Below are 22,490 nucleotides of genomic sequence, written 5' to 3'. Positions count from 1 at the left end.
AATAAATTAAACAGCAAGGCTAGAAGCACCTCCAGGCATTGTGATTTTAGATACCCCACCACAAGCACCCCCTTCCAGAGGCACGGGACCATTTAGAGTACCTTGAATCTGTGTACTCAGTCTTCAATGTTACTCATGGTTCAGTTTAATATGCTTGCTCATTTAGTTGTTTATTAGCAAAATAACAGTGTGTACTGGAGACGCAAACCACCTTAGGGTCACCGAGGCTTCATTTGACCACAGGAGGATGAGGGGCCGGTTGGCCCTGCCTTGGGATACACGAAGATGGGAACCAGGAACCAGGAGCCAGTGTTTAACTTGGTTACTGAGGCACCTGTGATAGCTGCTTGCCAAAGGACAATGGTTCTATCCCCTCATCTGTGAACCTGAGAGTGAAATCTCATCTTCCTTTTTTTTTTTTTTTTTTTTTTTTTTTGGTTTTTCGAGACAGGGTTTCTCTGTGTAGCTTTGCGCCTTTCCTGGAACTCACTTGGTAGTCCAGGCTGGACTCGAACTCACAGAGATCCACCTGGCTCTGCCTCCCGAGTGCTGGGATTAAAGGCGTGCGCCACCACCGCCCGGCTAAAATCTTCCTTTTTTAAGCTTTACCTCTGAGCTACACCCAGCGGTCATGTGAGGACTTTTATGATTTGCAATATTTTTAAAAATTATCTTGTGTGCATGTGGAGGCCGGCCAGAGGAAGTCAACAGCAGGTGACTTCCTCAGTCACTGTTCACCTTACTTTTTGCGACAGGGTCTCTCACCGAACCTGGAGCTCATTGATTTGGTCGGCCATTGAGTTATGTGGGTCTGTTTCTGCCTCCCCAGCACTGAGGTTCCAGGCAGGGGCCACTGTGCCTGGCTACTGCGTGGGTGCTGGGAATCCAGCCCCATGTTCTTGTGCACAGGCAGCCCTTTATTGACTGTGCCATCTCTTCAGCACCTGGTCTACAATATTTAAAAAACCACCCAGGGGCTGGAGAGATGGCTCAGTGGTCAAGGCCTGGCTGTTCTTGTGGAGGACCCACATGGCGGCTCACAACCAGACTCCAGTTCTAGAGTTTCCCTTCCTCTGGCCTCTGCGGGGACCTGCACATATTCATGCAGGAAAAAAAAATACACCTAGAATAAAAGTAAATAAATCTTTAAGAATTAAAAAAATTCAGTACACAGTAACCTCTCATCTGTGAGGTCTTTTCTCCTAGTGTCCTCTACTCCCTTTCTCTGGGGAAGATGTTGTACTTTGGGGTAAAGAATGATAAGGTGTGAAATTTAATGTGAAGCTTCACAGCTTCCATTTTGACTCCTAATTCTAACTGTATAGAAGTTCATTGGGTTATGAAGGCTTTGGATTGGGTTAATTTTAGTGTTGGATTTTTTTTTTTATCTATTTGCAGTTTATTTATTTATATGTTCTATTTATTTTTATTTGCAAGTGTTTTTAATAATAAAGTTTATTTTTAAAAAGGAATGGAAAGGGCCGTCTGCTCTCTGGGTCGGGGAGGAAGCTCCCCTCCCCCCCGTGTGTCTCTGATGTCCATTTCACTTTCTGTCCACGACACCAGTGTCTGGTTCCATGACAGGGAAGTCTGGGGACGAGTCACTCATCATAGAATTTTGGCAGCTCATCTCCCAGGATTACTCGATGATCCACGCCAGCAGCTGTAATGGTGACCAGGTAGATGACACCCCCACTGGAGCCGTCACGGTTCATGGCCAGAGCGATGGCTGCAGGGGGTCGTGTTGGAGAGAGGAGCAGAAAATGGCTGAGCTTCAACACTCTTTCCCTTCCCTTCCACCCGTGTGCCGCTTCTCCCTCAAAGCTCATCGAACAGAGGCATCTTCAGAAATGTCCGGTCAGCAGCATCTGCCCGCGTCCCTACTGTAAATGTTCCCACCGCGTTCTACTTCAGGTGACCTACAGATTAATGCTTTGTCCAAATCCTTGAATGGTGAGCAATCATTCCTGTGAGCTGGCGTGGAGCAGGGGGCAGCGCTTGCTTAGCACCCTGCTGGTTTCCATAGTGATCTTGTACCCTTACTTGGTTTGTGCAAAGCAGTCCCAAGAGCTGCTCCAGAGCTCCATCTCTTTTAACATTCGTCTTGTTCCCTTTCACTCTAAAATGGTTCCCAGTTTTATAGGGTGGGGTTGGAGAGATGGCTCAGTGGTTAAGAGCACCCACTGTTCTTACGGTGGACCCAGGTGAGCTTGGTTCCCAGCACTCACATCAGGTGACTCACAACCGCCTATAATTCCAGCTCCAGGGGATCCTCTTCTGTCTCCACATACACATGCACAAACCCACACACAGACACATTCAAGTACATTTACATAATTAAATATTTTTTAAAAGCTTGGACATGGGATGGTCACCCGTGTATTCCTTTTCTGATTCTTCACAGTCTACTCTCTTCCCATGTCCATACGCCCTCCCCAGTCACCTCTCACTTGGCTAGTTACCATTGGTGGTGAAGCGCCTGCACTCCTCAGGGGTCATGCCTGCTTTATATGCTGAGTCCACATAACCGTAAATGTAGGTACTGCCGGAGCCACCGATGGCAAAGGGCTGTCGGATCAGCATTCCTCCCATGGTTCCATACACCTGGAGAGAGGGTCCCGCAGGTCAGAGTTAAGGATCACCCCACAGGTTCTTCCACTGAGACAGTGAACATGAAGACCTGGGACCCCCACAACTGAGCCTGCGGTATGCATTTGCTTTATTTTATGTATGTGTGTTTGTTTTGAACCAGGGTCTCACTATGTAGCCCTGGCTGGCCTGGAACTCATCTACAATCAGGTTCTTCAAACTCACTGAGGTCGCGTGCCCCTACCTCCCGAGTGCTGGCACTGAAGGCCTGTGTCACCACACCTGGCCTGTAGTATGCTTTTAGAGGAACTGCCTGTGGACCACATTGGCAGAATGACAAGTGACTTTCATGTCTCTGAAGAGAGGAGTGGGGAACCCCCGAGACCAGGAAGGGACACTTACCTGGCCTCCCTCACGTTGGTCCCAGCCAGCTACCATGAGATGTGCCGACAAGTCCTCACGGTACTTGTAGGTGATATTCCTTACCACATTTGCGGCAGCCAGAACAAGGGGCGGCTCCTCCAGTTCCAGCCTGAAGAGGACATTGGGAGTAAGGGTCAGTACAATGTTCCAAGTCCCACCCTTGGCACCACGGTCACCCTCTCTGCCAAGTCACACTTGAACCCGCAGCTGCAGCAGACTCTGCTTCTCTCCCATGTGTCCAGGGAGGCATGACCAGTCAGAGGCCTTCAGCTGCTCACCCTCCTTTTCTCAGCTCCTCCTTCCAACTCCTTCCTTTGACTCTAAGGGCCCTGCCCTCATGGGTAAAAGCAGATAAGCCTTGCTTCCGCCCCAATGACCTTGATTTCTCATATGGCGACTGCTTGATATGAGGAGTGGGCCAAATTGTCATCTTCTTCCTGATTTCCTACATCAGGGCAGTGACGTGCACTTTCCAAGTCTCCACGGGGGAGACAGAATCACTACTGTGATTTCCTCTCTGCAGAAGCAGGACACTCGTCCCCAGACACTCCAGTGCAAGTTCAGAGCTGGCAGAGCCACGGAGCTGGGGAGTGTTACTGGGAGGGGAGTCAGGACCCCGGGCGCTTTGTACCCGTGCAGCTCCAGCTGGTAGGCGGCCATGTCGGCTATCGCTTGAGCATCAGCAGCTGAACCAGAGAGGGCACAGTAGATACGCTGGTGCAGAGGGGACAGCTTGTCAAACACTCGGTTCACCACGGCTTCTCTGTCGGGAAGGAGCCAAACATTTGAGTTGGTCTGACAAAAAGAACAGCGACGCTCGCAATGCTTGGGTTGAGGCAGAAAAAGCAGAAAGGCATTATCTCGGCTAAGTGACTCACCGCACTAACCACAGTTAGGCGGGCTGGGCTGGGGATATGGCCCAGGTGGCATAGTCCCTGCCTGGCAGGCACTAAGCCGTCCAGGCACAAGGCGGGCACGGCGGCACTCAGGAGGTGAGGCAGGAGGATCAGGAGTTCAAGGCCAGCTTAATTACATAGCAAGTTTGAGGCCAACCTGGGCTACAGGAGACTCTAGACTTTAGACACCCCCCCAATCTAGACTTTTAAAGACTTATATTTTATGGTAAAACAGCAAAAAGAACACCTAATTAAGAAGTTTGTGGCTCTGAGCCAGTTGGTGGCGGCGCACGTCTTTAATCCCAGCACTCAGGAGGCAGAGGGATCTCTGAGTTCGAGGCCAGCCTGGTCTACAGAGTGAGTCCCAGGACAGCCAGGGCTAAAAACCCTTTCTAAAAAAGAGGTGAAAAAGGGAGAAAAATGTGCCTGGTACTGGCGTTTCTTCGCTGTTAACCACCTTGAGGGCTCTGGTGTTTCTACAGACCCCGGCACAAAGGGCAGTGATGTCCTCCCACGGCCTCGCTTACGTGTGAGGAAACTGGCCAGGAGGGGAGACCAAGCAAATCCAGTTCAAACTGTGGCATAAGAGTGAGATACCTACTTGACAAAACTATTTTTTATCCTAAGTGCAGATCGCAGAGTCCCTCCACAATCTACCCCGTGTCCCTCTGAGGCACGATTTATGTCCATCAAGCTACAAAACATTCAGACCTGCAGATCCTTGCCCATGCATTGCACTATGATAGCTTTCTGGGAAGTTCAGCTCCATTTCCTGGATGGTTATAATACTGTCCAGAAGTTGGTAAGCAAAAGGTGAACGTGGGGCCTCCAGCCTCCTTCCCAACACCTAGCGCTTTAGTGAGACTCACCCTGCTGACACCCGGGAATCAGAACCCACCACGACACCCCCATCAAACTCCACCGCCATGATGGTTGTCTGCAGAGAGACACAGAGAAGAAATGTCAGAGCAAGAAGCGCCTCCACCCTTCATCTTAAGGAAGGTGAAATGTTGGTGGCGGGAGGTGACTGACTCAAGGTCACATAGTCCTTCAGGCCTGAGCTTCCCTCTGTCTTCTGTGCTGTTGCATCCAGCTGCAGGGAACAGTCACAGCGTGGCTGTGGTACAGCATAGAGAGCCACCTCCCCAGGCCCCAGCTTCTCTGCGTGTAACCCACCCACCCTAAAGACAGAGAAGCAAGGACAGGTTCCTAGAGGTAATCCCTCTGAGAGGGAGAGCAGGACAGGAGGAGGCCGCCAGAGAGAGGACTGTCTCCACTGCTTGTCCAGTGCGCAGGGCACAGGTGAATTACTGTGACACAAGGCCCGGCCTTTCTTGGTCCGGGATCTCTCCCCTGCACCCTCACTTAATCAGGAGCGGGTTCTTATGTTACTGAACAAGGGACACAGAAGAGGCCAGCGGTTAACACGGCCAGGAGCTGACAGGGCGAAGCTGCAAGGATCGCTCAGAGAGAGAAGTCTCCTTTAAGGGACTTCTCTGCAGCCAGGGGAGGGGCTGCTGGAGGGGAGAGTTTTTTCCAGGTCAAGAAGAGGATTAAGGAAAAGTGAAGCAGGAGGAGGACACGTCTACCTCCCCCACGCCCTTTGAGCTGAAAGGTACCTTAGAGACCCTCGCTCGGTTGCGCTGAGAAAACCAACTCAGGAGAATGAGTCTTTCAAGCTCACGCAGGTCTCACTCTGAACCCTTGATTAATTTGACTTCTCCTTCCCACTGCTCCCTGGCATCGAGGGGAGATTTTCCCAACCTTTCTGGCCACTCCACACCTCACTCTGATCTCCAGGGACCCGGCACCTGAGTGTGCTTTCTGACGTACTGATCACAAATAAAAACCTAGAAATGGCCACTCGATTTTAGCAGCTGCTCTCCCAAACCACGCTAGGAGTGGGGTTGGGGCTTTCAGAGAGCAGACACCAGCTTCCATCTCCTCCCCGGCTCCTAGGCCGGGGCCAAGTTCTCCTGCGAGCATGGGAATGCGGGAGTGGGGGCGAACACGGGGTAGGGGGGGGGACAGGGCAGCACCTGGACCAAGGAAGACCACCGATCATCACCCCCTCCCCCCAACCCCGGCGCCAGGGAGCTTGTCCTCGCTCAGGGTGGAGGTTATCAGAGCCCAGGTTAAGCAAAGATCTGTCTGATGTGTAGGTCCTTCTCAACGGAGCCTTCGTGTTACCTTCACCCAGGTGCTTCATCCGGGACACTTTCTCAGCACCTCTTTGCAGGGTCCTCAAGCCCCTCACTTGATTTGTCCCCCACTGCGCAGACCAGAGTGAAAGCGAAAGCGCTTTGTAGCAACTTCCCTTAGATGCTTCCAGCTCGAGCCAAAGTACGCACCTTCCCCCTAGCTTCGCCTGCGGGGCCCTCCAACAGACCCCCGGACACCACACTTCGGATCAGGATACCCTACGTTCACTGTGGAGCGCAAGCGCTGGGCGACACGAGCTTCCTAAGTCTCAGTCTCCTGGTTCACTTCCCAGAGCTTTAGGGTTCCCTGGTCACCCCACCCGCTGACTCTCACCCCCAAGCCCATTACCCCGGTGTGGACTTCTCCTATCCGGAACAAGCCGGCGGTAGGTGCTCCTGCCCGCAGCATCCTGACAGAGCGGAGCTCGGCTTTCCAATCCGCCGCGCTCGCCCGGCGCTCCCAGTTTGCAGCCGGCGGCCCCGCCCCATCACCCTGCGAGGGGCGGGCACTTCTACCAGGCACTTGGCGCCCTTCGCCAACCTGAGCAGCGCAGATCTGCCCAGAGACAAGTGACGACTGAGGGTCCCGCCCTGAAGCTGGGGTGGGGCTTGGGGAGGGAAAATTCTTGCAAGCATGGGAAGAAGGCTGGGAAAGGCGAGGAGAATGGGACTGATGGAGCGCCAGGGCCGCTGGCCAGAACTTCAGATCTGACTTCAGCGGCAGCTTCCAGAACTGCCGGAGCAGGCCAGCCTGGGCAGGCGGGTCCCAGAAGGAGGGCGTGTCTAGTGATTAGGCGGCGGCTTTCGGTTTCTCCTTCCTCTAAACGCCTGCACTTCTGGTCAGCGCCACAGCTCCAGCCGGCGTCCGGGACTTTCCGCGCACGCCGCCGGCCCGCCCTTCTTCCCTCCCGTGGAGACTCCCGTGCAGCGCGGACGCCGAGAGTCCCAGGCTGGGACCAGACCCTGGACAACGCGCTCGATGGCTGCGCTCGCCTGGGTGGCGGCCGCGCTGCTGCTGTTGGCCGACTGGCTGCTGCTGCGGCCCGGGCTCCCGGGGATCTTCTCCCTGCTGGTTCCGGAGGTGCCGCTGCTCCGGGTCTGGGCTGTGGGCCTCAGTCGCTGGGCCATCCTGGGGCTGGGAGTCCGCGGGGTCCTTGGGGTCACCACGGGAGCTCATGGATGGCTGGCTGCTTTGCAGCCGCTGGCAGCGGCGCTGGGGTTGGCCCAGCCGGGACTTGCTTCGTTCCGAGAGCTGGCCTCCTGGGGAGCACTCCGGGAGGGTGACAGCGCTGGAGTACTGCACTGGGGCAGTCGCCTCGACGCGTTCGTTCTCAGTTATGTGGCAGCATTGCCCGCAGCAGCCCTGTGGCACAAACTGGGGAGCCTCTGGGCGCCCAGCGGCCGCGGGGGCGCTGGAGACATGGTGCGTCGGCTGCTAGGCTTCCTGGGTTCCGAGAAGCGGCGCCTCCACCTGGTTCTGGTTCTCTTGATCCTCTCCTGTGTTGGTAAGAGGGATGCAGGGCGAAAGAGCAGGCCACAGGGGACAGGGCAGGAATCCGGGGCAACGGGCAGAAAGGAAGATACAATGTTCCCGGGAAGTGTCAGAGCCTAAGGAGGCAACCTAGGCCGAAAGGGAAGGACCCTGGCCCGAGAGGGAGCTCTGCTGGGGACGGGGTCTTCCTGGGAGCAGAAGCTCACATCACAGCCCTAGTGTAAGGTTTTCTCTCCACACCGTCATCTTTCTTTTCTTTTCTTTTTTCCCTTTTTTTCGAGACAGGGTTTCTCTGTGTAGCTTTGCACCTTTCCTGGTTCTCACTTTGTAGACCAGGCTGGACTTGAACTCACAAAGATTCGCCTGGCTCTGCTTCCCGAGTGCTGGGATTAAAGGCGTGCGCCACCACCGCCCCGCTCTCTTTTCTTTCTTTCCTTTTTTCCCTTTGAGACGGTCTTTCTATGTAGTTCTGCTGTTCTGATCTCACAATGTAGCCCAGGCTGGCCTCAAACCCAGAGAGATCTGCCTGCCTCTGCCTCCCAGTGCTGGGATTAAAGGCTTGTGTCTCAAGCCCTGCTGACTGCCATCTTTCTTAATTAGTCCTGGAAAAGTTTGATGTAGCCGAACAGGCCTCTGTCCGGGAGCTCCGTTCCTGCTTTCTGGACAGTGGTGAAGGGAGAGGGTCAGGAGGAGATCCTAAGTGGTGTGCTCCTAACGCTTGTGACTGAGATATCTCCTCTATCTCCCCAGGGGAAATGGCCATTCCCTTCTTCACTGGCCGCATCACTGACTGGATTCTTCAGGATAAGGCAGCTCCTAATTTTACTCGCAACATATGGCTCATGTCAATTCTCACCATAGCCAGGTGTGGAGGATGGGAACGGGGATCCCCGGAGCAGAGGGGACTGGATGCTGGGACTGTTGTTTGAGCATACTTCTGCAGGGATCCAGGACTCTGTCCCAGGGAGGAACACACCTGACTCTCCTTCCATCTCTCCGACACTCTAGTACAGTGCTGGAGTTTGCTGGCGATGGCATCTACAACATCACCATGGGCCACATGCACTGCCGTGCGCATGGAGAGGTGTTTCGGGCTGTCCTTCGCCAGGAGACAGGGTTTTTCCTACAGAACCCAGCAGGTATCTCACGAAACTTTTTCATTTGTATAATATAATCTGTGTATATCCACACACACTCTCAGCTGCCCCTCCTTTATAAACATGTACACACGCATGCCTAGGTCAATCCCCAGCACCATATAAAGGGGGTGTGGTAATCCCAACACTTGGGAGAAGGAGGCAGGAGATAGAGGTTGAAGTTCAAAGCCATTCATCCACATAGCCAATCTGAGGCCAGCCTAGGCTACACCATCGTGTCTTAAAATCCAGGGCTTGTATGTTAGGCAAAAATCCTACCAGCTGAGCGACTTCTCAAGCCTCCTTATTCATGATGTATCTAAAATGGAGCAAAGCATTGTCCTCTTTACTCAAAGAGAAACAATCTCTGCAGAGACCCCGGAGAAACCAGTCTCAAACCCTGGAAAGCCAGAGGCTGTGATGTCCAACACCTCATTTTAAAAGGAGGAGACCCGCAAAGGCAGACACGCTGGGTTCGACCCCAGGGTCTCCCTTGTCCAGTGGACCCCTGGACTGCTTTCTTGGTAGTAGCTCTTTTCTCTCTACGTCTCCTTGACCAACGGCAGGACGCATACTGCGTACACATGGTCTTTAGAAGCCAAAAGCTTTCAGGGAACTAGATATTCACATTCCATTAACTGTTTTTTTTTGTTTTCTTCCCTCTTTCTCAAGATAGGGTCTCACTGTGTAGCCTTGGCTGGCCTGGAATTCACTAACTACGTAGACCAGGCTGACCTTGACTGCCGCCCCCCACCCCCCACTCTAGAGTGTTGAAATTAAAGGTGTGTGCCACCACACCCACACCCAGCTCCATCAGCTTCTTTATAGGTCAACGCAGGTCCACCAGAACTCTCCTTTCTCTTTCCCTGCACTGAAGTTCCCACACCTACCCAAGCTCCCGCCCCTGCTGGCTGCAGCCTCCTCAGGGTGCTGACATGGCCACCCTGGCGTCCTGTTGTCTGTCAGCGCCTCTTGTCTCTGTGAACCACTGTCTCTCACTGTCCCTCTTGTCCTCAATGTGGCAGGTTCCATCACATCTCGGGTAACTGAGGACACATCCAAGGTGTGTGAATCTATTAGTGACAAGCTGAACGTGCTGATGTGGTACCTGGGGCGAGGCCTGTGTCTCCTGGCGGTCATGTTTTGGGGGTCACTGTACCTCACTGTGGTCACCCTGCTGGCCCTGCCCCTGCTTTTCCTTCTGCCTCGGAAGCTGGGGAAAGTGCACCAGGTACGTTCTCAGGGTCCTCAGCGCCCACGCTGTTTCTCCTAGACTGCTTTCAGTGCGACTTCCCTCTGCTTCTCCATCATCCCGAGCCCCTGTTGCCTCTGGCTCCCAACTGCCCTGCATCCACAGCCTTGTTCTCTGCCTTCTCTCTAACATCTGGCCACAATCTGTCCTTATGAACTGGAGTCCAGGTTGGAGCGGCAGCTCAGGGTTAAGGGTGCTGGCTGCTGCTCTTCCAAAGGATCTGAGTTTGGTTCCCAGCACCCACACCAGGCAGTTCACAGTGGTCTGTAGTCTGATGCCCTCTTCTGGGCTCTACGGATACCTATACATACATACATAATGCACACACATACATAAAATTGAAAATAAATCTTACAGAAACCTAGAAGTATGGCTGTAGACCTTTGTCCTCGCTCTGTCCCTCTGACTGCTGACTTTAATCTCCGTGTAGGTGACCGAGGTGTTGGCGTTCCTTTTCATTTGCACGCCCTGTGTGGTGTCTCTGCTCCTTGTCTCCCCCAGTCACTGCAAGGCAAGGTGCAGGAGTCTCTAGCGGAGTCCACGCAGGTGGCCATCGAGGCCCTGTCTGCAATGCCTACCGTGCGGAGCTTTGCCAACGAGGAGGGAGAGGCCCAGAAGTTTCGGCAGAAACTGGAGGAGATGAAGACTCTCAACAAGAAGGAGGCCTTGGCCTATGTAGCCGAACTCTGGACCGTGAGTGTGAGTACCTGGAGACGAATGCTCACTTCTTTGTCCCAGCATGTCTTGATTTTACTCTTTCCCAACCCTATGTTCCTCCTCCAGTGGGAAGTGATTGGCTCTGGGTCTTCGATCACTCTACTCTCTGTCCTTAATTCCCTCCATGTTTTGTGGTGCTGGGAAGCATCCTTCCACAGAGACACACGAAGTCCACTCGACCTGTGTGTGAGAAACACCACTCTCCCAGCTCCAGGTCTTTCCTTTGCTGCTCAGAAAGCCACACATTCCTGTGCTGTGTGTGCCTCATGCTGGCACTGTGTGTGTGAGCTAGGTGGAGCCATGAGAAGTGCCAGAGGCCAGTGGCCAGGGGCATCTGTGATAATGACGTAGAGGGAACTAAAAGCAGTAACCAGCGGTTCCAGGCTCGATCCTGCCATCAGTCAGCTCTGTGACCACACACGTTACCTTTTTCTGAGGCTGTTTCCCTGTTTAGGAAAATGGGAATAAAAACTGGTGTGTTGATTCACACCTGTAATCCCAGTACTCAGGCCGAAGCAGGAGGATTGCTGTGAGTTCCCAGACATCATGGGCCATGATGTGGGGAGTGAGGGCCGTGAGATGGCTCAGGAGGCAAAGATTCTGCTGCCAAACCTGATGACCTGAGTTCCATCTCTGGAACCCACACGATGGAAGGAGATAAGTTGTCCTCTGACCTTCACAAAGTGCGCCGTAACATCCACTCGCATATAAACAAGTAAACAAGTGTACGGTTGTTTTTTTTTTGGTTTTTCGAGACAGGGTTTCTCTGTGTAGCTTTGCGCCTCTCCTGGAACTCACTTGGTAGTCCAGGCTGGCCTCAAACTCACAGAGATCCGCCTGGCTCTGCCTCCCGAGTGCTGGGAAAATAATTGTAGTTTTAAAAAAAGTAAATTAAAAAACCAAAACAGCAACAAGAAAGGAATAATGATCTCATTCACAGAGGCTCCTGATGTCAGAACAAGCTGAACGATGGCTCAGCTGTCAAGAGTGCATGCCTTAAGCCGGGCGGGGGTGGCGCACACCTTTAATCCCAGCACTCGGGAGACAGAGCCAGGCGGATCTCTGTGAGTTCGAAGCCAGCCTGGGCTACAGAGCAAGATCCAGGACAGGCACCAAAACTACACAGAGAAACCCTGTCTCAAAAAACCAAAAATAAATAAATAAATAAATAAATGAATGAATGAATGAATAAATAAATAAATAAATAAATAAATAAATGAGTGCACGCCTTTAGTCCCAGCACTTGGAGGGCAGAGGCAGACAGAGGCTGGCAGATCTCTGTGAGTTCAAGGCCAGCCTGGTCTACAGAGAGAGTTCCAGGACAATCAGGGCTACACAGAGAAACCCTGTCTCAAAAAACAAAACAAAACAAAATACAAAAAAGAGCACAGACTGCTTTTCCAAATGACCAGAACTTATGTAGGGCACCTCACAACCGCCTGAAACTGTTGCTCCTGGGATTCTGATGCCCTCTTCTGGCTTCTGTGGGCACCTACACTCATGTGCACATACCCACAGAGACATACACACACACATATAACTTAAAATTGTAAAAATAAATCTTTTTAAAAGAGTCAAATGTTCCTCAATCAAGGAGACGATGGTGACGAGGACCTGGAGGACTCCCTGAGCTGTGTTCAGATCTGACCCTTGATCCCTCCTTTCTCCCTGTCTCTCATGTCTCGGAGAACGCACTTGTGACCTTTCCAGTCCGTTTTATCGCATGGTTTCCCGTAGGTGTCGGGAATGCTGCTGAGGGTGGGAATCCTGTACATCGGTGGGCAGCTGGTGACCCGAGGGGCTGTCAGCAGCGGGGACCTTGTCTCCTTTGTTCTGTACCAGCTGCAGTTCACCAACGCTGTTCAGGTGAGCCCCCCACCCTCCACCCTTGTCCTCACAGTGCCTCAGCTGTCTCTGCCTGTCCATTGGCTGTCTCTACCTGCCATTGGCTGTCTCTGCTTGCCTGGAGGTCTCTGCCTGCCATTGGCTGTCTCTGCTTGCCTGGAGGTCTCTGCCTGCCATTGGCTGTCTCTGCCTGCCCGTGGCTGTCTGTGGCTGTCTTTGCAATTCTCTGTCTCTTCACATCACAGAATGCTATCAAGCAGGTTAGCCCTCCCACCTGCCTTCAAGGTCCATCCAGCTCCCACCTACACTCCACTCTACTATGCAGGGTCTGCTCTTCTCCTATCCCTGGATGCAGAAGGCTGTGGGCTCTTCAGAGAAAATATTTGAATACCTGGACCGGACTCCTTGCTCTTCACTCAGTGGCTCGTTGGCACCCTTAAACATGGAAGGTCTTGTCGAGTTCCAAAACGTCTCCTTTGCCTATCCAAACCATCCTGATGTCCAGGTGCTTCAGGTACTGCCACCAATCCTGAATCCCACCTTCACCTCTTCTATGCTCTTACTAACGGCCCAGGTCCTTCCTAACCCTCAAAGGTGCCAATGAGAACCATGTGTTTATACATCACCCCAACCCAAGCATTGGCTTGGTTTTCCAGGGGTGTGGAGAAGAGGCTTCAAGGTGAAGGCTTCTGGGCTGGAGCAGTGGCCCAGTGGCTAAGAGTATGTGCTGCTCTTGCAGAGGACCCCAGCTCAATTCCCAGCATGCAAATGGTGACTCACAACCACCGGTTCCAGTTCCAGGGGGATCCTACACCCTCTTTTGACTTCTGTGGGCATAAGGCATGAACATGGCATGCATGCATTCATACTGGAAAAATAGTCATACACGTAAAATTAAATAAATAATTCTAAAAAATGTTAAGAGAAAGCTCCTATAACAAAGGAGTTGGCAGGGCAACACGTGACTCCAGTTGCCATTTGTGATGCAGATATGATTTCTGCTTGCTGAGGGGAATGCTCGGCCTCCACCTTCCAGTTTTAACTCCCCAGTGACGCGTCTTGCCCATTCCTTTGCTCCAGCCCCTCTCTCTTCTCCTCTGGTGATGCCATCCCAGAGGTCCATGCGTACAGAGGCCGGGGATGGTTGTGTATTCTCCCATTTTTCCTTTTGGGTAATGTGTCATGTTGTACACTGAGTACAGTGACCGGCTCTAGGCCAGAGGAGCTTTCCACCATGTGCTTCTCTGGCCTCCAGGGCCTGACGTTCACACTGCATCCTGGGAAGGTGACAGCGTTGGTGGGACCCAATGGGTCCGGGAAGAGCACCGTGGCTGCCCTGCTGCAGAATCTGTACCAGCCCACCGGGGGCCAGCTGCTGCTGGACGGCCAGTCCCTGGTCCAGTATGACCACCACTACCTGCACACTCAGGTGAGCAAGGAGGAAGTGTGGAGGAGGGGAGGAGATCAAGCCAGGAGAATATTCTCAGTGAAAACTCTTGCCGAAGGTTGGGGATGCAGGCAGTCATGGGCAGAGTGGGGGCTGTGTGCAGGACACATGACTGTAAGGTGTGCACTTGCTTGTGAGTCTGTAGGACACATGATTATATGGTGTGCTTGTGAGTCTGCAGTCCCTAGACAGTGACACTCCTGTGTTTCCTGTCTATGGCTCTTTGCATTTCACCTTAGGTGGCCGCGGTGGGACAAGAGCCACTGCTATTTGGAAGAAGTTTTCGAGAAAATATTGCCTATGGCCTGACCCGGAATCCAACCATGGAGGAAATCACAGCTGTGGCCATGAAGTCTGGAGCCCACGATTTCATCTCCAGACTCCCTCAGGGCTATGACACAGGTATCTCCATCTCACCTCCAGACTCCCTCAGGGCTATGACACAGGTTCTCCATCTCACCTCCAGATTCCAATAACCCTGCTTTATTACTCAATTGCTCCTCCCTTTGGACTTCAATATGTAGTTAAAAGTCTTGTTTCTGTGATTCACATCCTCAGAACTCTACCCACCTTCCCAGGGCCTCCCTTCCAGCTGCCTCTGTTGGTCGTGTGTGTGTGTGTGTGTGTGTGTGTGTGTGTGTGACAGAGACAGAGAGACAGAGAGAGAGATATTGTGTGTGAGAGTGTATGTGTTGGTGTGAGTGTACGTTTATGCGTGAATGTGTCTGTGCGTATGTGTGTGTGAATGTGTATTTGTGTGAGAGAGAATCTGTGTGTGTGTGACTTTGTCTCGCTCTGTATGAATGTGTCTCTATATGTGAAAATGGGTGTTTATGTGAATGTTTGTATGTATGCGTGAGTGTCTGTATGTGTGTGAATGTGTGTCTCTCTGTGTGAATGTGTGTGTGTGCATGTGTATATATGTGTGTCTTGTGTGTGTACACACCTGTTTACATCTCAGCTGGTCTCTTGTCTGCAGAGGTGGGTGAGGCTGGGAACCAGCTGTCAGGGGGTCAGCGACAGGCGGTGGCCTTGGCCCGAGCCTTGATCCGGAAGCCACGCCTGCTCATCTTGGATGACGCCACCAGTGCCCTGGATGCCGGTAACCAGCTACGGGTAAGGCTCTAGTTGTCATCTGTCTTTCTGAGACCGTCTCACTATAGTCTTGGCTGGCCTGGAACTCACTTTGAAGACCATGCTGGCCTCAGAGGAGTAGCAGGCTTTCTTTTTGTGGCCGCCACCCAGCTCCCTGACACTGAGACTTATTGGTTCTGAATGCTCAGCCTAGCTTAGGCTCGTTTCTGGCTAGTTCTTTTAGCTTAAATTAACTGGTTTCTCTTTATCTTGCTTTTGCCTCAGGCTTTTTACCTTTTCTTGCTCTGTCCTACTTTTCCTGCTTCTTCTGTGTCTATTTGGCTGGCCCAGGCACCTCCCTCTCTTTCTCCCTTGTTCTCTCTCAATCTTTTTTTCAAGCCTGGATTCCTCCTCCTATTTATTCTTTCTGCCCACCAGCCCCACCTGTCCCTCCTCTGCCTAGCTATTGGCTGTTCAGCTTTTTATTAGACCAGTCAGGTGCCTTAGGCAGGCAAGGTGAAACAGATATAACACGTCTTTACATAATTAAACACATATCCTTACATCATTTAACAAATGCAGCATAAACAAATGTAACACACCTTTACATAGTTAAAGTAACATTCCACAGCATAAACAAATGTAACACATCTTTGCCCAGTTAAAATAATCCATAGCACAGAGCCATGGCAGTCTTCCTGCTGCTACCTCCAGAGGGCGGGGCTACCCTGCTGCATCATCTTCCTAAGGTCTCGGTTCCATGGGATCTTGCTTCTGTTGCTCATCCTGTTAGTTATGCCATCATGTAACTGTTCAAACCTGTCTTTGGAATTCTCAGTTCCCGTTAGCTTTTCTCCAGGACACTCAGAACCAGTGAGAAGGGCCTCTGCCCCAACAGTGCCGATGTGGGCTAGGCTTGCCTTGAGCACCACAAGCCATCCTGCCCTTTGAACTCAGTCATCCATGTCCATCAGGAGTCCTTTGCTCTGCTTATTCTTGGATGGCAAAATAGAGACTAAGAGAGGTCGATCAACCTTCTAAAAGTCACACAGCTCTTGAGCAGTGGATCCAAATCCAAGTCATCTACCTGAATTCTCACGTTCTTTGTTACCAAGTTAAATTTTTCTTTAATTTTTTTTAGATTTATTTTATGTACTGAGCGTTTTGCCTGAATATATGTGCATTACATGAGTGCCTAGTGCCCTCAAAAGTCAGAAGAGGGTGTTGGATCCCCTGAAACTAGAGTTATGGATGGTTGTGAGCCACCAGGTGGGTGCTGGGACTCAACCCCGGGTCTTTGAGAGAGCAGCCAGTGCCTTAACCGCTGAGTCGTCTCTCTGTAGACGGATTATTCTTTGGGCCACCAGCTCGCAAAAAAAGACTTGGAGACTTATTTTTAATTATGAAAGCTCGGCCTTAGCTTAGGCTTGTTTCTAACTAGTTCTTATAACTTAAATTAACCCGTACCTTTTAATCTACATTCTTTCACGTGGCTTGGTTACCTTTACTCTGCACTGCCCACCCTGCTTCCTCTCCATCTCACAGGCGACTCTGCTGTCTTCCTCTCCAAGTCCTGTCTGTCCCCAGAAGTCCCACCTAACCTCTTCCTGCCTAGGAAATGACCATTCAACTCTTTATTAAAACCAATCACAGTGACACATCTTCACACAGTGTAGAGGATTATTCTGCAACATCTCTCCAGCTCCAAAGTTAAACTTCTTTAAATAATATAAAAATCCTCAGTTTATTAGGGGTTATTAAAAAAGATGTATGCAGTAGTGAAGGGGATGTATGGGGTGGGTCCTGGGGGGCGGAGAGGAGGGAAATGGGAGGTGGTATGATTATATTTCATTGTATACATGGATGAAATTCTCAAAGCATAAACTAATGTGAAAAAAAAATTCCCACATGTTAAGGCTGAACGAGGCAACCCTAGTCTTATTGCAACTTGATATGCCATGTTTGGTTGATATCCCTGGAAGGCCTGCCCTTTTCTGAAGGGAAACAGAGGAGGAGTGGATGGAGGAGAGGGGAGGTGGAGAGGAGGGACTGGGAGGAGAGGAGGGAGGGGAAACTTTCCAGTTGGGATGTAATATATGAGAGAAGAAGAAATTAAAAATAAATTAAAATTTCCCAGCTCACTGATAGACTATTATGGGGGATGAGCGACTGCTCAGTTCCCTCCATGTTGTGCTTTTGTGCATCTGGGCCGCCTCTTGCAAAGAGGCCTCAACAGAACAAGGGTTTGGAGAGAAGCACTCGGACCAGGAACATTAGCATCCTCGGGGGTGTTGGCAGGTGACAGTGTGTCCCAGCCCTGGAAGTCCAGAGGACCCTGCCCTGTAAGGTCTGTGTTTCTGCAGGTCCAGCGGCTCCTGTATGAGAGCCCCGGGCCGGCTCCTCCAACGGTGCTGCTTATCACCCAGCAGCTCAGCCTGGCGGAGCAGGCTCACCACATCCTCTTTCTCAAAGAAGGCTCTGTCTGCGAGCAGGGCACCCATCTGCAGCTCATGGAGAAGAGTGGAGGGTGTTACCGGGCCATGGTGGAGGCCCTTGCGGCTCCTTCGGACTGACAGGCTTCCGGAGCTGCCCACTACGCACTGCCCTCCTCCATTGCCCTCTGCTCTGTGTGGCGGAGAACCTGGGGGCAAAGATAGCACCACACCCACTGACCAGGGAGTTGAGGCGCCGAGGCTTTTGCTACAAGATAAAATAACACCTAGGAGATGGCCGGAATTAACCATGAATGTTACCCCCACCTCTGCCCCTTAGTTAGACTGGGGTTCAGGCACCTCAGGCTGACCTTAAACTTGCGTCCAAGACCTTGAACTCCTGATTCTCCTGCCTCCACTCTCCTGGTGCTATCTGGTACACAGCGTGCACCAACAAACTTGGTTTATGTGGTGTTGGAACCTATGAGAAGAAACGCTCAAAATGTACAGAGAGGAAGGACGAGCAGCTTGTAATTAACCAAAGGCATAGGCTGGACTATGGATAACCCGTGGGCTCTTGATATTTATAATAAAATTGGTGTTTTGTACTGTGGCTTCTCCTGTTTCTCAGCATCCACCGAGTTAGCCCGCACCCTTCCCCACACAGCGCGGGGTCTCGCTCTTCAGAGCCTCTGTTTTACTGCTGGGTCCGGGGTCTCGCTCTTCAGAGCCTCTGTTTTACTGCTGGGTCCGGGGTCTCGCTCTTCAGAGCCTCTGTTTTACTGCTGGGTCCTATCATCTTTTATCTCCTGTGCTTCTCTTTTCCTACCTACCCATCGACTCCCCGCGCTGAGCAGGACGGGGAGGCATCCCCTCCCCTCCCCGCAGCCCAAGGCATCAGCAGCTGCATCTCTGAGCCCAACTCTTCCTCGCTGAGGCGGGAGGAAGCACGGCAGCGGCTGGGGAAGCCAGGATGCCACCCCAGGCCACCTCGCATCCACTTTGATCCTTTCTGAACCGCTCACTCTGCTCCTCAGTGGCATACTCCGGGATAATCTCAAAGAAGAGGGTAGGATTATCTAGAAACTCTCATCCATTTAGGGAGGGACGGGTGAGTGTGACGCCAGCAGTTGCTGGGCAGATGAGGTCCGCACAGGTTGCAAAGAGAGGCGGGGTTTATAAGAGTACCGGGAAGAAGCGCTCAGCCGGGACCTGGGCGAGCAGCCCAGGGCAGGAGCGCGCGTGGGTGGCCTCAGGGTGGAGAGACTGTTGAACCGTGAAGGGCCCTAGGAGGGACCACATGGAAAGACCCGACCTGCGCCCTCATCTTGAATGGCCCTTCCCCACGCGCTAGGGTGTCTTTCCCCATTCCTCCTTCTGGTCGTGCCTATGCGCCCGGTTATCGTATTTTCCAGTTTCTATAAAATGACGCTTATTTGAATGCTGCCCCCCGTCCTCAGGACGCACGCCTAAGTGAAGTTGCTCAGTGCTCCTCTCAGGCTCCAGCTTTCCTGAAGCACCTGTAGAGGTCAGGACCCTACCCAGTCCTCCGCGGTTCCCAGAGGATGCCCGCCTGTGGGCGCTCAGGTACCCCACGGCTAGGCGGCCTCTGAAGGCGCACCTCTTCCATCCCGGCCCATTCACAGACCTGGCAGCAGGGAAACGCTCCTCAGTATGATACTCTTCGTTCAGACACCCATTGATTGGGTTCTTCACGGAAAGGGCAGGGGATGGGGGGGGCGGGGGGGGTTCTTGTTCCCTCCCCTTGGTGCTGTGGCTTTCGCTTTCACTTCCTTGTCGGAGAGTCGACGGCAGATCTCCGGGGCTGAACGGTCATGGCGTTACTGGATCTGTGCGGAGCTCGGGGGCAGCGGCCCGAGTGGGCCGCCCTGGGTGCAGAAAGTGGGTACCGCTCGGACCCGGGACACTACAGTTTCTCTGTGCGAGCTCCGGAGCTCGCCCTTCCCCGGGGAATGCAGGTGAGGATTGCAGGGACCCTTGAGAGATGCAAGGGGGAGGTGGAGGAAGGAGGGGTCTGCCTGGGTCTGCGGAGATGAGGAAGCCTGGAGGGACTGCCCAGGAGAGCAGCATCCAGGCCAGCCCTAAAGAATCCACGTGGAGATGATGGCTTGGGAGAGAGGAAGGGAGGGAGAGGGGGAAGGAGGGAGGGAGGGAGGGAGGAGGGAGGGAGGGAGGAGGGAGGAAAACGGGGTAGGGGTGGGGGGGGTGGGGAGGAGACAGAGACAGGGGGGTGCCCGTCCTAAGACACTGCACAAATCACTATGCCTCAGTCACCACTGCTAGAGGGAACACACTTGGTCTCCGAAGACCCATGAGCTGGGGTGGCTAACCTGGCCTCAGCACCATCCTAGAACACGTTAGGCAGTCTAGGTCTCAGCCTCTCTACTGTAAAATGAGAACACATCAATAAAATGTGCTTTGGGAGAACCGAGGGAGCCACGGATGGGGAAACACCTTGAAGTCAGTTACCATGACCTTTGCTCCCTGGTGCTGGAAAACAGAAAGGTTGGTGGGCATGCCTCCCGCCTTCCTTCTCCATCTAGACTCTGGCTATTGGTGGTTATAGAATTCGGAGACCCCTCCTCACCCACTACTCTCCGAAACCCTGCCCAGGGGCCTCCTGTTACTGAGGTGTTCTGCGCCCCCTTTTTCTCTCAGCCTTCGGAATTCCTGAGGTCCTTTGGCGGTGACCAGGAAAGGAATGTTCAGATTGAGATGGCCCACGGCACCACCACGCTAGCCTTCAAGTTCCAGCATGGAGTCATCGTGGCAGTGGACTCCCGGGCCTCTGCGGGGACTTACATTAGTGAGTACGCATGCGCTGTAGCCAGCGCCTGAGGCCTGCACACCAGTTAGGGTAGAGCAGCTGTGGAGTGGAGTGAGCAGGGAGGGCTGTGGGCTCATTCCTTTGATCTCAAAACTCTTCTAGGCACCCTAAGAGTGAACAAGGTGATCGAGATTAACCCTTACCTGCTCGGCACCATGTCTGGCTGTGCTGCCGACTGTCAGTACTGGGAGCGGCTGCTGGCTAAGGAATGCAGGTGGGCAGATTTCCTCATCTCATTTGTTCAATCCTAGACTCTCCCAGGTCACTTATTCCTGGTGATCTATCCTAGTGCTAATAAGGGGTTTTACAAAAGAAATAAAATAGCCTTTGTGTGATTAAAAATCTCCCGAACCTCAGTCTGTGCCCCTGCTTAGACACCAGGTAATCTGCCAATTATTTAACATGGACACCGTCACGTTAGGATGGGGTCCTTTAACAGGCTTTTAAAAACGTGGCTCATATATTTTAAATTCCAAATCTTTCCCTCATTCCTACATCGCGCCAGCTCGTACCTTCCCAACACTCATCTCTACATCCTTTCTTAACCTCATTCTGTGGGAGAAAACGGACTCTGGCCTGCCGCCCCTGAGGCCTCCTTCCTCCTCACCTAGGCTGTACTACCTGCGGAATGGGGAACGCATCTCCGTGTCTGCGGCCTCCAAGCTGCTCTCCAACATGATGCTGCAGTACCGGGGCATGGGCCTCTCCATGGGCAGCATGATCTGCGGCTGGGACAAGAAGGTGAGTGGCCTGTCCCTATGCTCCCCACCCCCATGAGCTGTCCCTTACCCACTGGACACTACCCTCCCCCATGCTTGGCTCAGGTGTTGATGTTGGCCACAGTGCGCTGTCTTAACTCAAATGTTTCCATGCCGGTATCTGCCCACACGTCACCAATCACACTTGAGTCTTTCTGTTACCGACAAGGTATTTACAAATGTAACTCAGGATGGTCTCCCATCTTCTAGGGACCAGGACTCTACTATGTAGATGAAAATGGGACTCGGCTCTCAGGACAGATGTTCTCCACCGGCAGCGGGAACACCTATGCCTATGGGGTGATGGACAGTGGCTACCGGCAGGATCTCAGTCCTGAAGAGGCCTATGACCTTGGCCGCAGGGCTATTGTTCACGCCACCCACAGAGATTGCTATTCTGGAGGCGTTGTTAATAGTAAGAGACCAGTGCTTCCCCTAGACACCTGGGAGAAGGGGGTTTAGACTGGGGAGACTCAGGGGTGATGGAGTGGGAAGGAAAATGTTTTCAGCTTGTGTGGGGGTGGAGACGGGTGTGAAGGTCCCTGCAAGTCGCTGCTGCCGCCCAGGCCACACCCCTGACTTACTGAAGAGAGGGTTGAGGCCGTGTTCTTTTCTCAATCGCTCACAGTGTACCACATGAAGGAAGACGGCTGGGTGAAAGTGGAAAGTTCCGATGTCAGTGACCTGATGCACAAGTACCGGGAGGCCAATCAGTGATGGCGGTGGCTGCTGGGCAGGTGGCTCCTGGCAAGCCTGGTGGACTCGGGGACCTGGGCCAACTTCAGTCCCAGGAGAAAGGAGGGCCCAACCTGGGCCGGAGACAGAAAGCTCTGAGGCCATGGAGACGGCCAGGTTCACCCTCGTCTCACTGAACACTCCATCCCTGGATACCTTCTAAGTACAATAAAAGAAAACGGTTATACGTGTCTCTGTGCTGTGGCTGAACAGAGTCAGGCTGTGGGGTCCTTTGGAGGGAGGGTGAGGGAGCAAACAGGAAATCAAGTGGACTTCTACTGAGAGGGGGGCGCCACCTTCTCTGTAAGGAGCTGAGCATCACCAGGCTCTTCCTGGACATCCTCCAGCACTCCCCTCCCAGGAGGATCCATCAGCCTTCTCTTTGGACACTCACATTTAATTTCATTTGGCCCACAGCCCTTCCTGGAATGTCATGCTCTGGGGACTCCAGTGTGGCCCCTGGTAGATGTTTTGGGGTGACTGGACTTTGTGGTGATTATAAACACTGAATCGCTTCAGTAGCACCTTTTTTGACATTGGATATTGAAGTGTAAAGATGCTGTTGGGTTCAATTTCATGATGTCCCCTCTGGCTGCCAGGTGAGAGCCCAGTGAAGAGAGATGAGCAGGAATACCCGGGTCTGTG

General features: G+C 52.7%; 3 protein-coding genes across 4 annotated transcripts; 2 read left to right on the top strand and 1 right to left on the bottom strand.

Moving 5' to 3' along the window:
* Positions 1-1,418: 1,418 nt before the first annotated feature.
* Psmb9 (proteasome 20S subunit beta 9) lies at positions 1,419-6,604 on the bottom strand. Of its 2 annotated transcripts, XM_052744284.1 has the most exons (6): positions 6,459-6,604; positions 4,778-4,845; positions 3,644-3,775; positions 2,992-3,121; positions 2,463-2,604; positions 1,419-1,729 (listed from the first exon to the last, which is right to left on the bottom strand). In XM_052744284.1, exons 1-6 carry the CDS (start codon positions 6,516-6,518, stop codon positions 1,602-1,604), a joined length of 660 nt encoding a protein of 219 aa, XP_052600244.1. In that variant the 5' UTR covers positions 6,519-6,604; the 3' UTR covers positions 1,419-1,601. The 2 variants fall into 2 exon arrangements, with proteins under 2 accessions (XP_052600244.1, XP_052600245.1); XM_052744285.1 differs by lacking the exon at positions 4,778-4,845 and having other exon boundaries at positions 1,420-1,729; positions 6,459-6,573.
* Positions 6,605-6,789: 185 nt separating this feature from the next.
* Positions 6,790-18,113, top strand: Tap1 (transporter 1, ATP binding cassette subfamily B member). The gene is made up of 11 exons (XM_052744283.1): positions 6,790-7,614; positions 8,352-8,466; positions 8,610-8,740; positions 9,763-9,968; positions 10,491-10,688; positions 12,444-12,572; positions 12,877-13,065; positions 13,807-13,980; positions 14,238-14,400; positions 14,978-15,114; positions 17,436-18,113. The coding sequence occupies exons 1-11, from the start codon at positions 7,089-7,091 to the stop codon at positions 17,643-17,645; spliced, it is 2,178 nt and encodes a 725-aa protein (XP_052600243.1). The 5' UTR covers positions 6,790-7,088; the 3' UTR covers positions 17,646-18,113.
* Positions 18,114-19,294: 1,181 nt separating this feature from the next.
* Positions 19,295-22,037, top strand: Psmb8 (proteasome 20S subunit beta 8). Its single transcript, XM_052743844.1, has 6 exons — positions 19,295-19,483; positions 20,184-20,331; positions 20,455-20,566; positions 20,964-21,093; positions 21,321-21,525; positions 21,739-22,037. The coding sequence occupies exons 1-6, from the start codon at positions 19,340-19,342 to the stop codon at positions 21,825-21,827; spliced, it is 828 nt and encodes a 275-aa protein (XP_052599804.1). The 5' UTR covers positions 19,295-19,339; the 3' UTR covers positions 21,828-22,037.
* Positions 22,038-22,490: the final 453 nt, after the last annotated feature.

Source organism: Peromyscus californicus, unplaced genomic scaffold (assembly GCF_007827085.1).
Source record: "Peromyscus californicus insignis strain IS unplaced genomic scaffold, ASM782708v3 Scaffold_19__1_contigs__length_69161282, whole genome shotgun sequence".
Taxonomy (NCBI): Eukaryota; Metazoa; Chordata; class Mammalia; order Rodentia; family Cricetidae; genus Peromyscus; species Peromyscus californicus.
The sequence above is the reverse complement of the archived record's forward strand: the minus strand, read 5'-3'. Positions and strand labels throughout refer to the sequence as shown.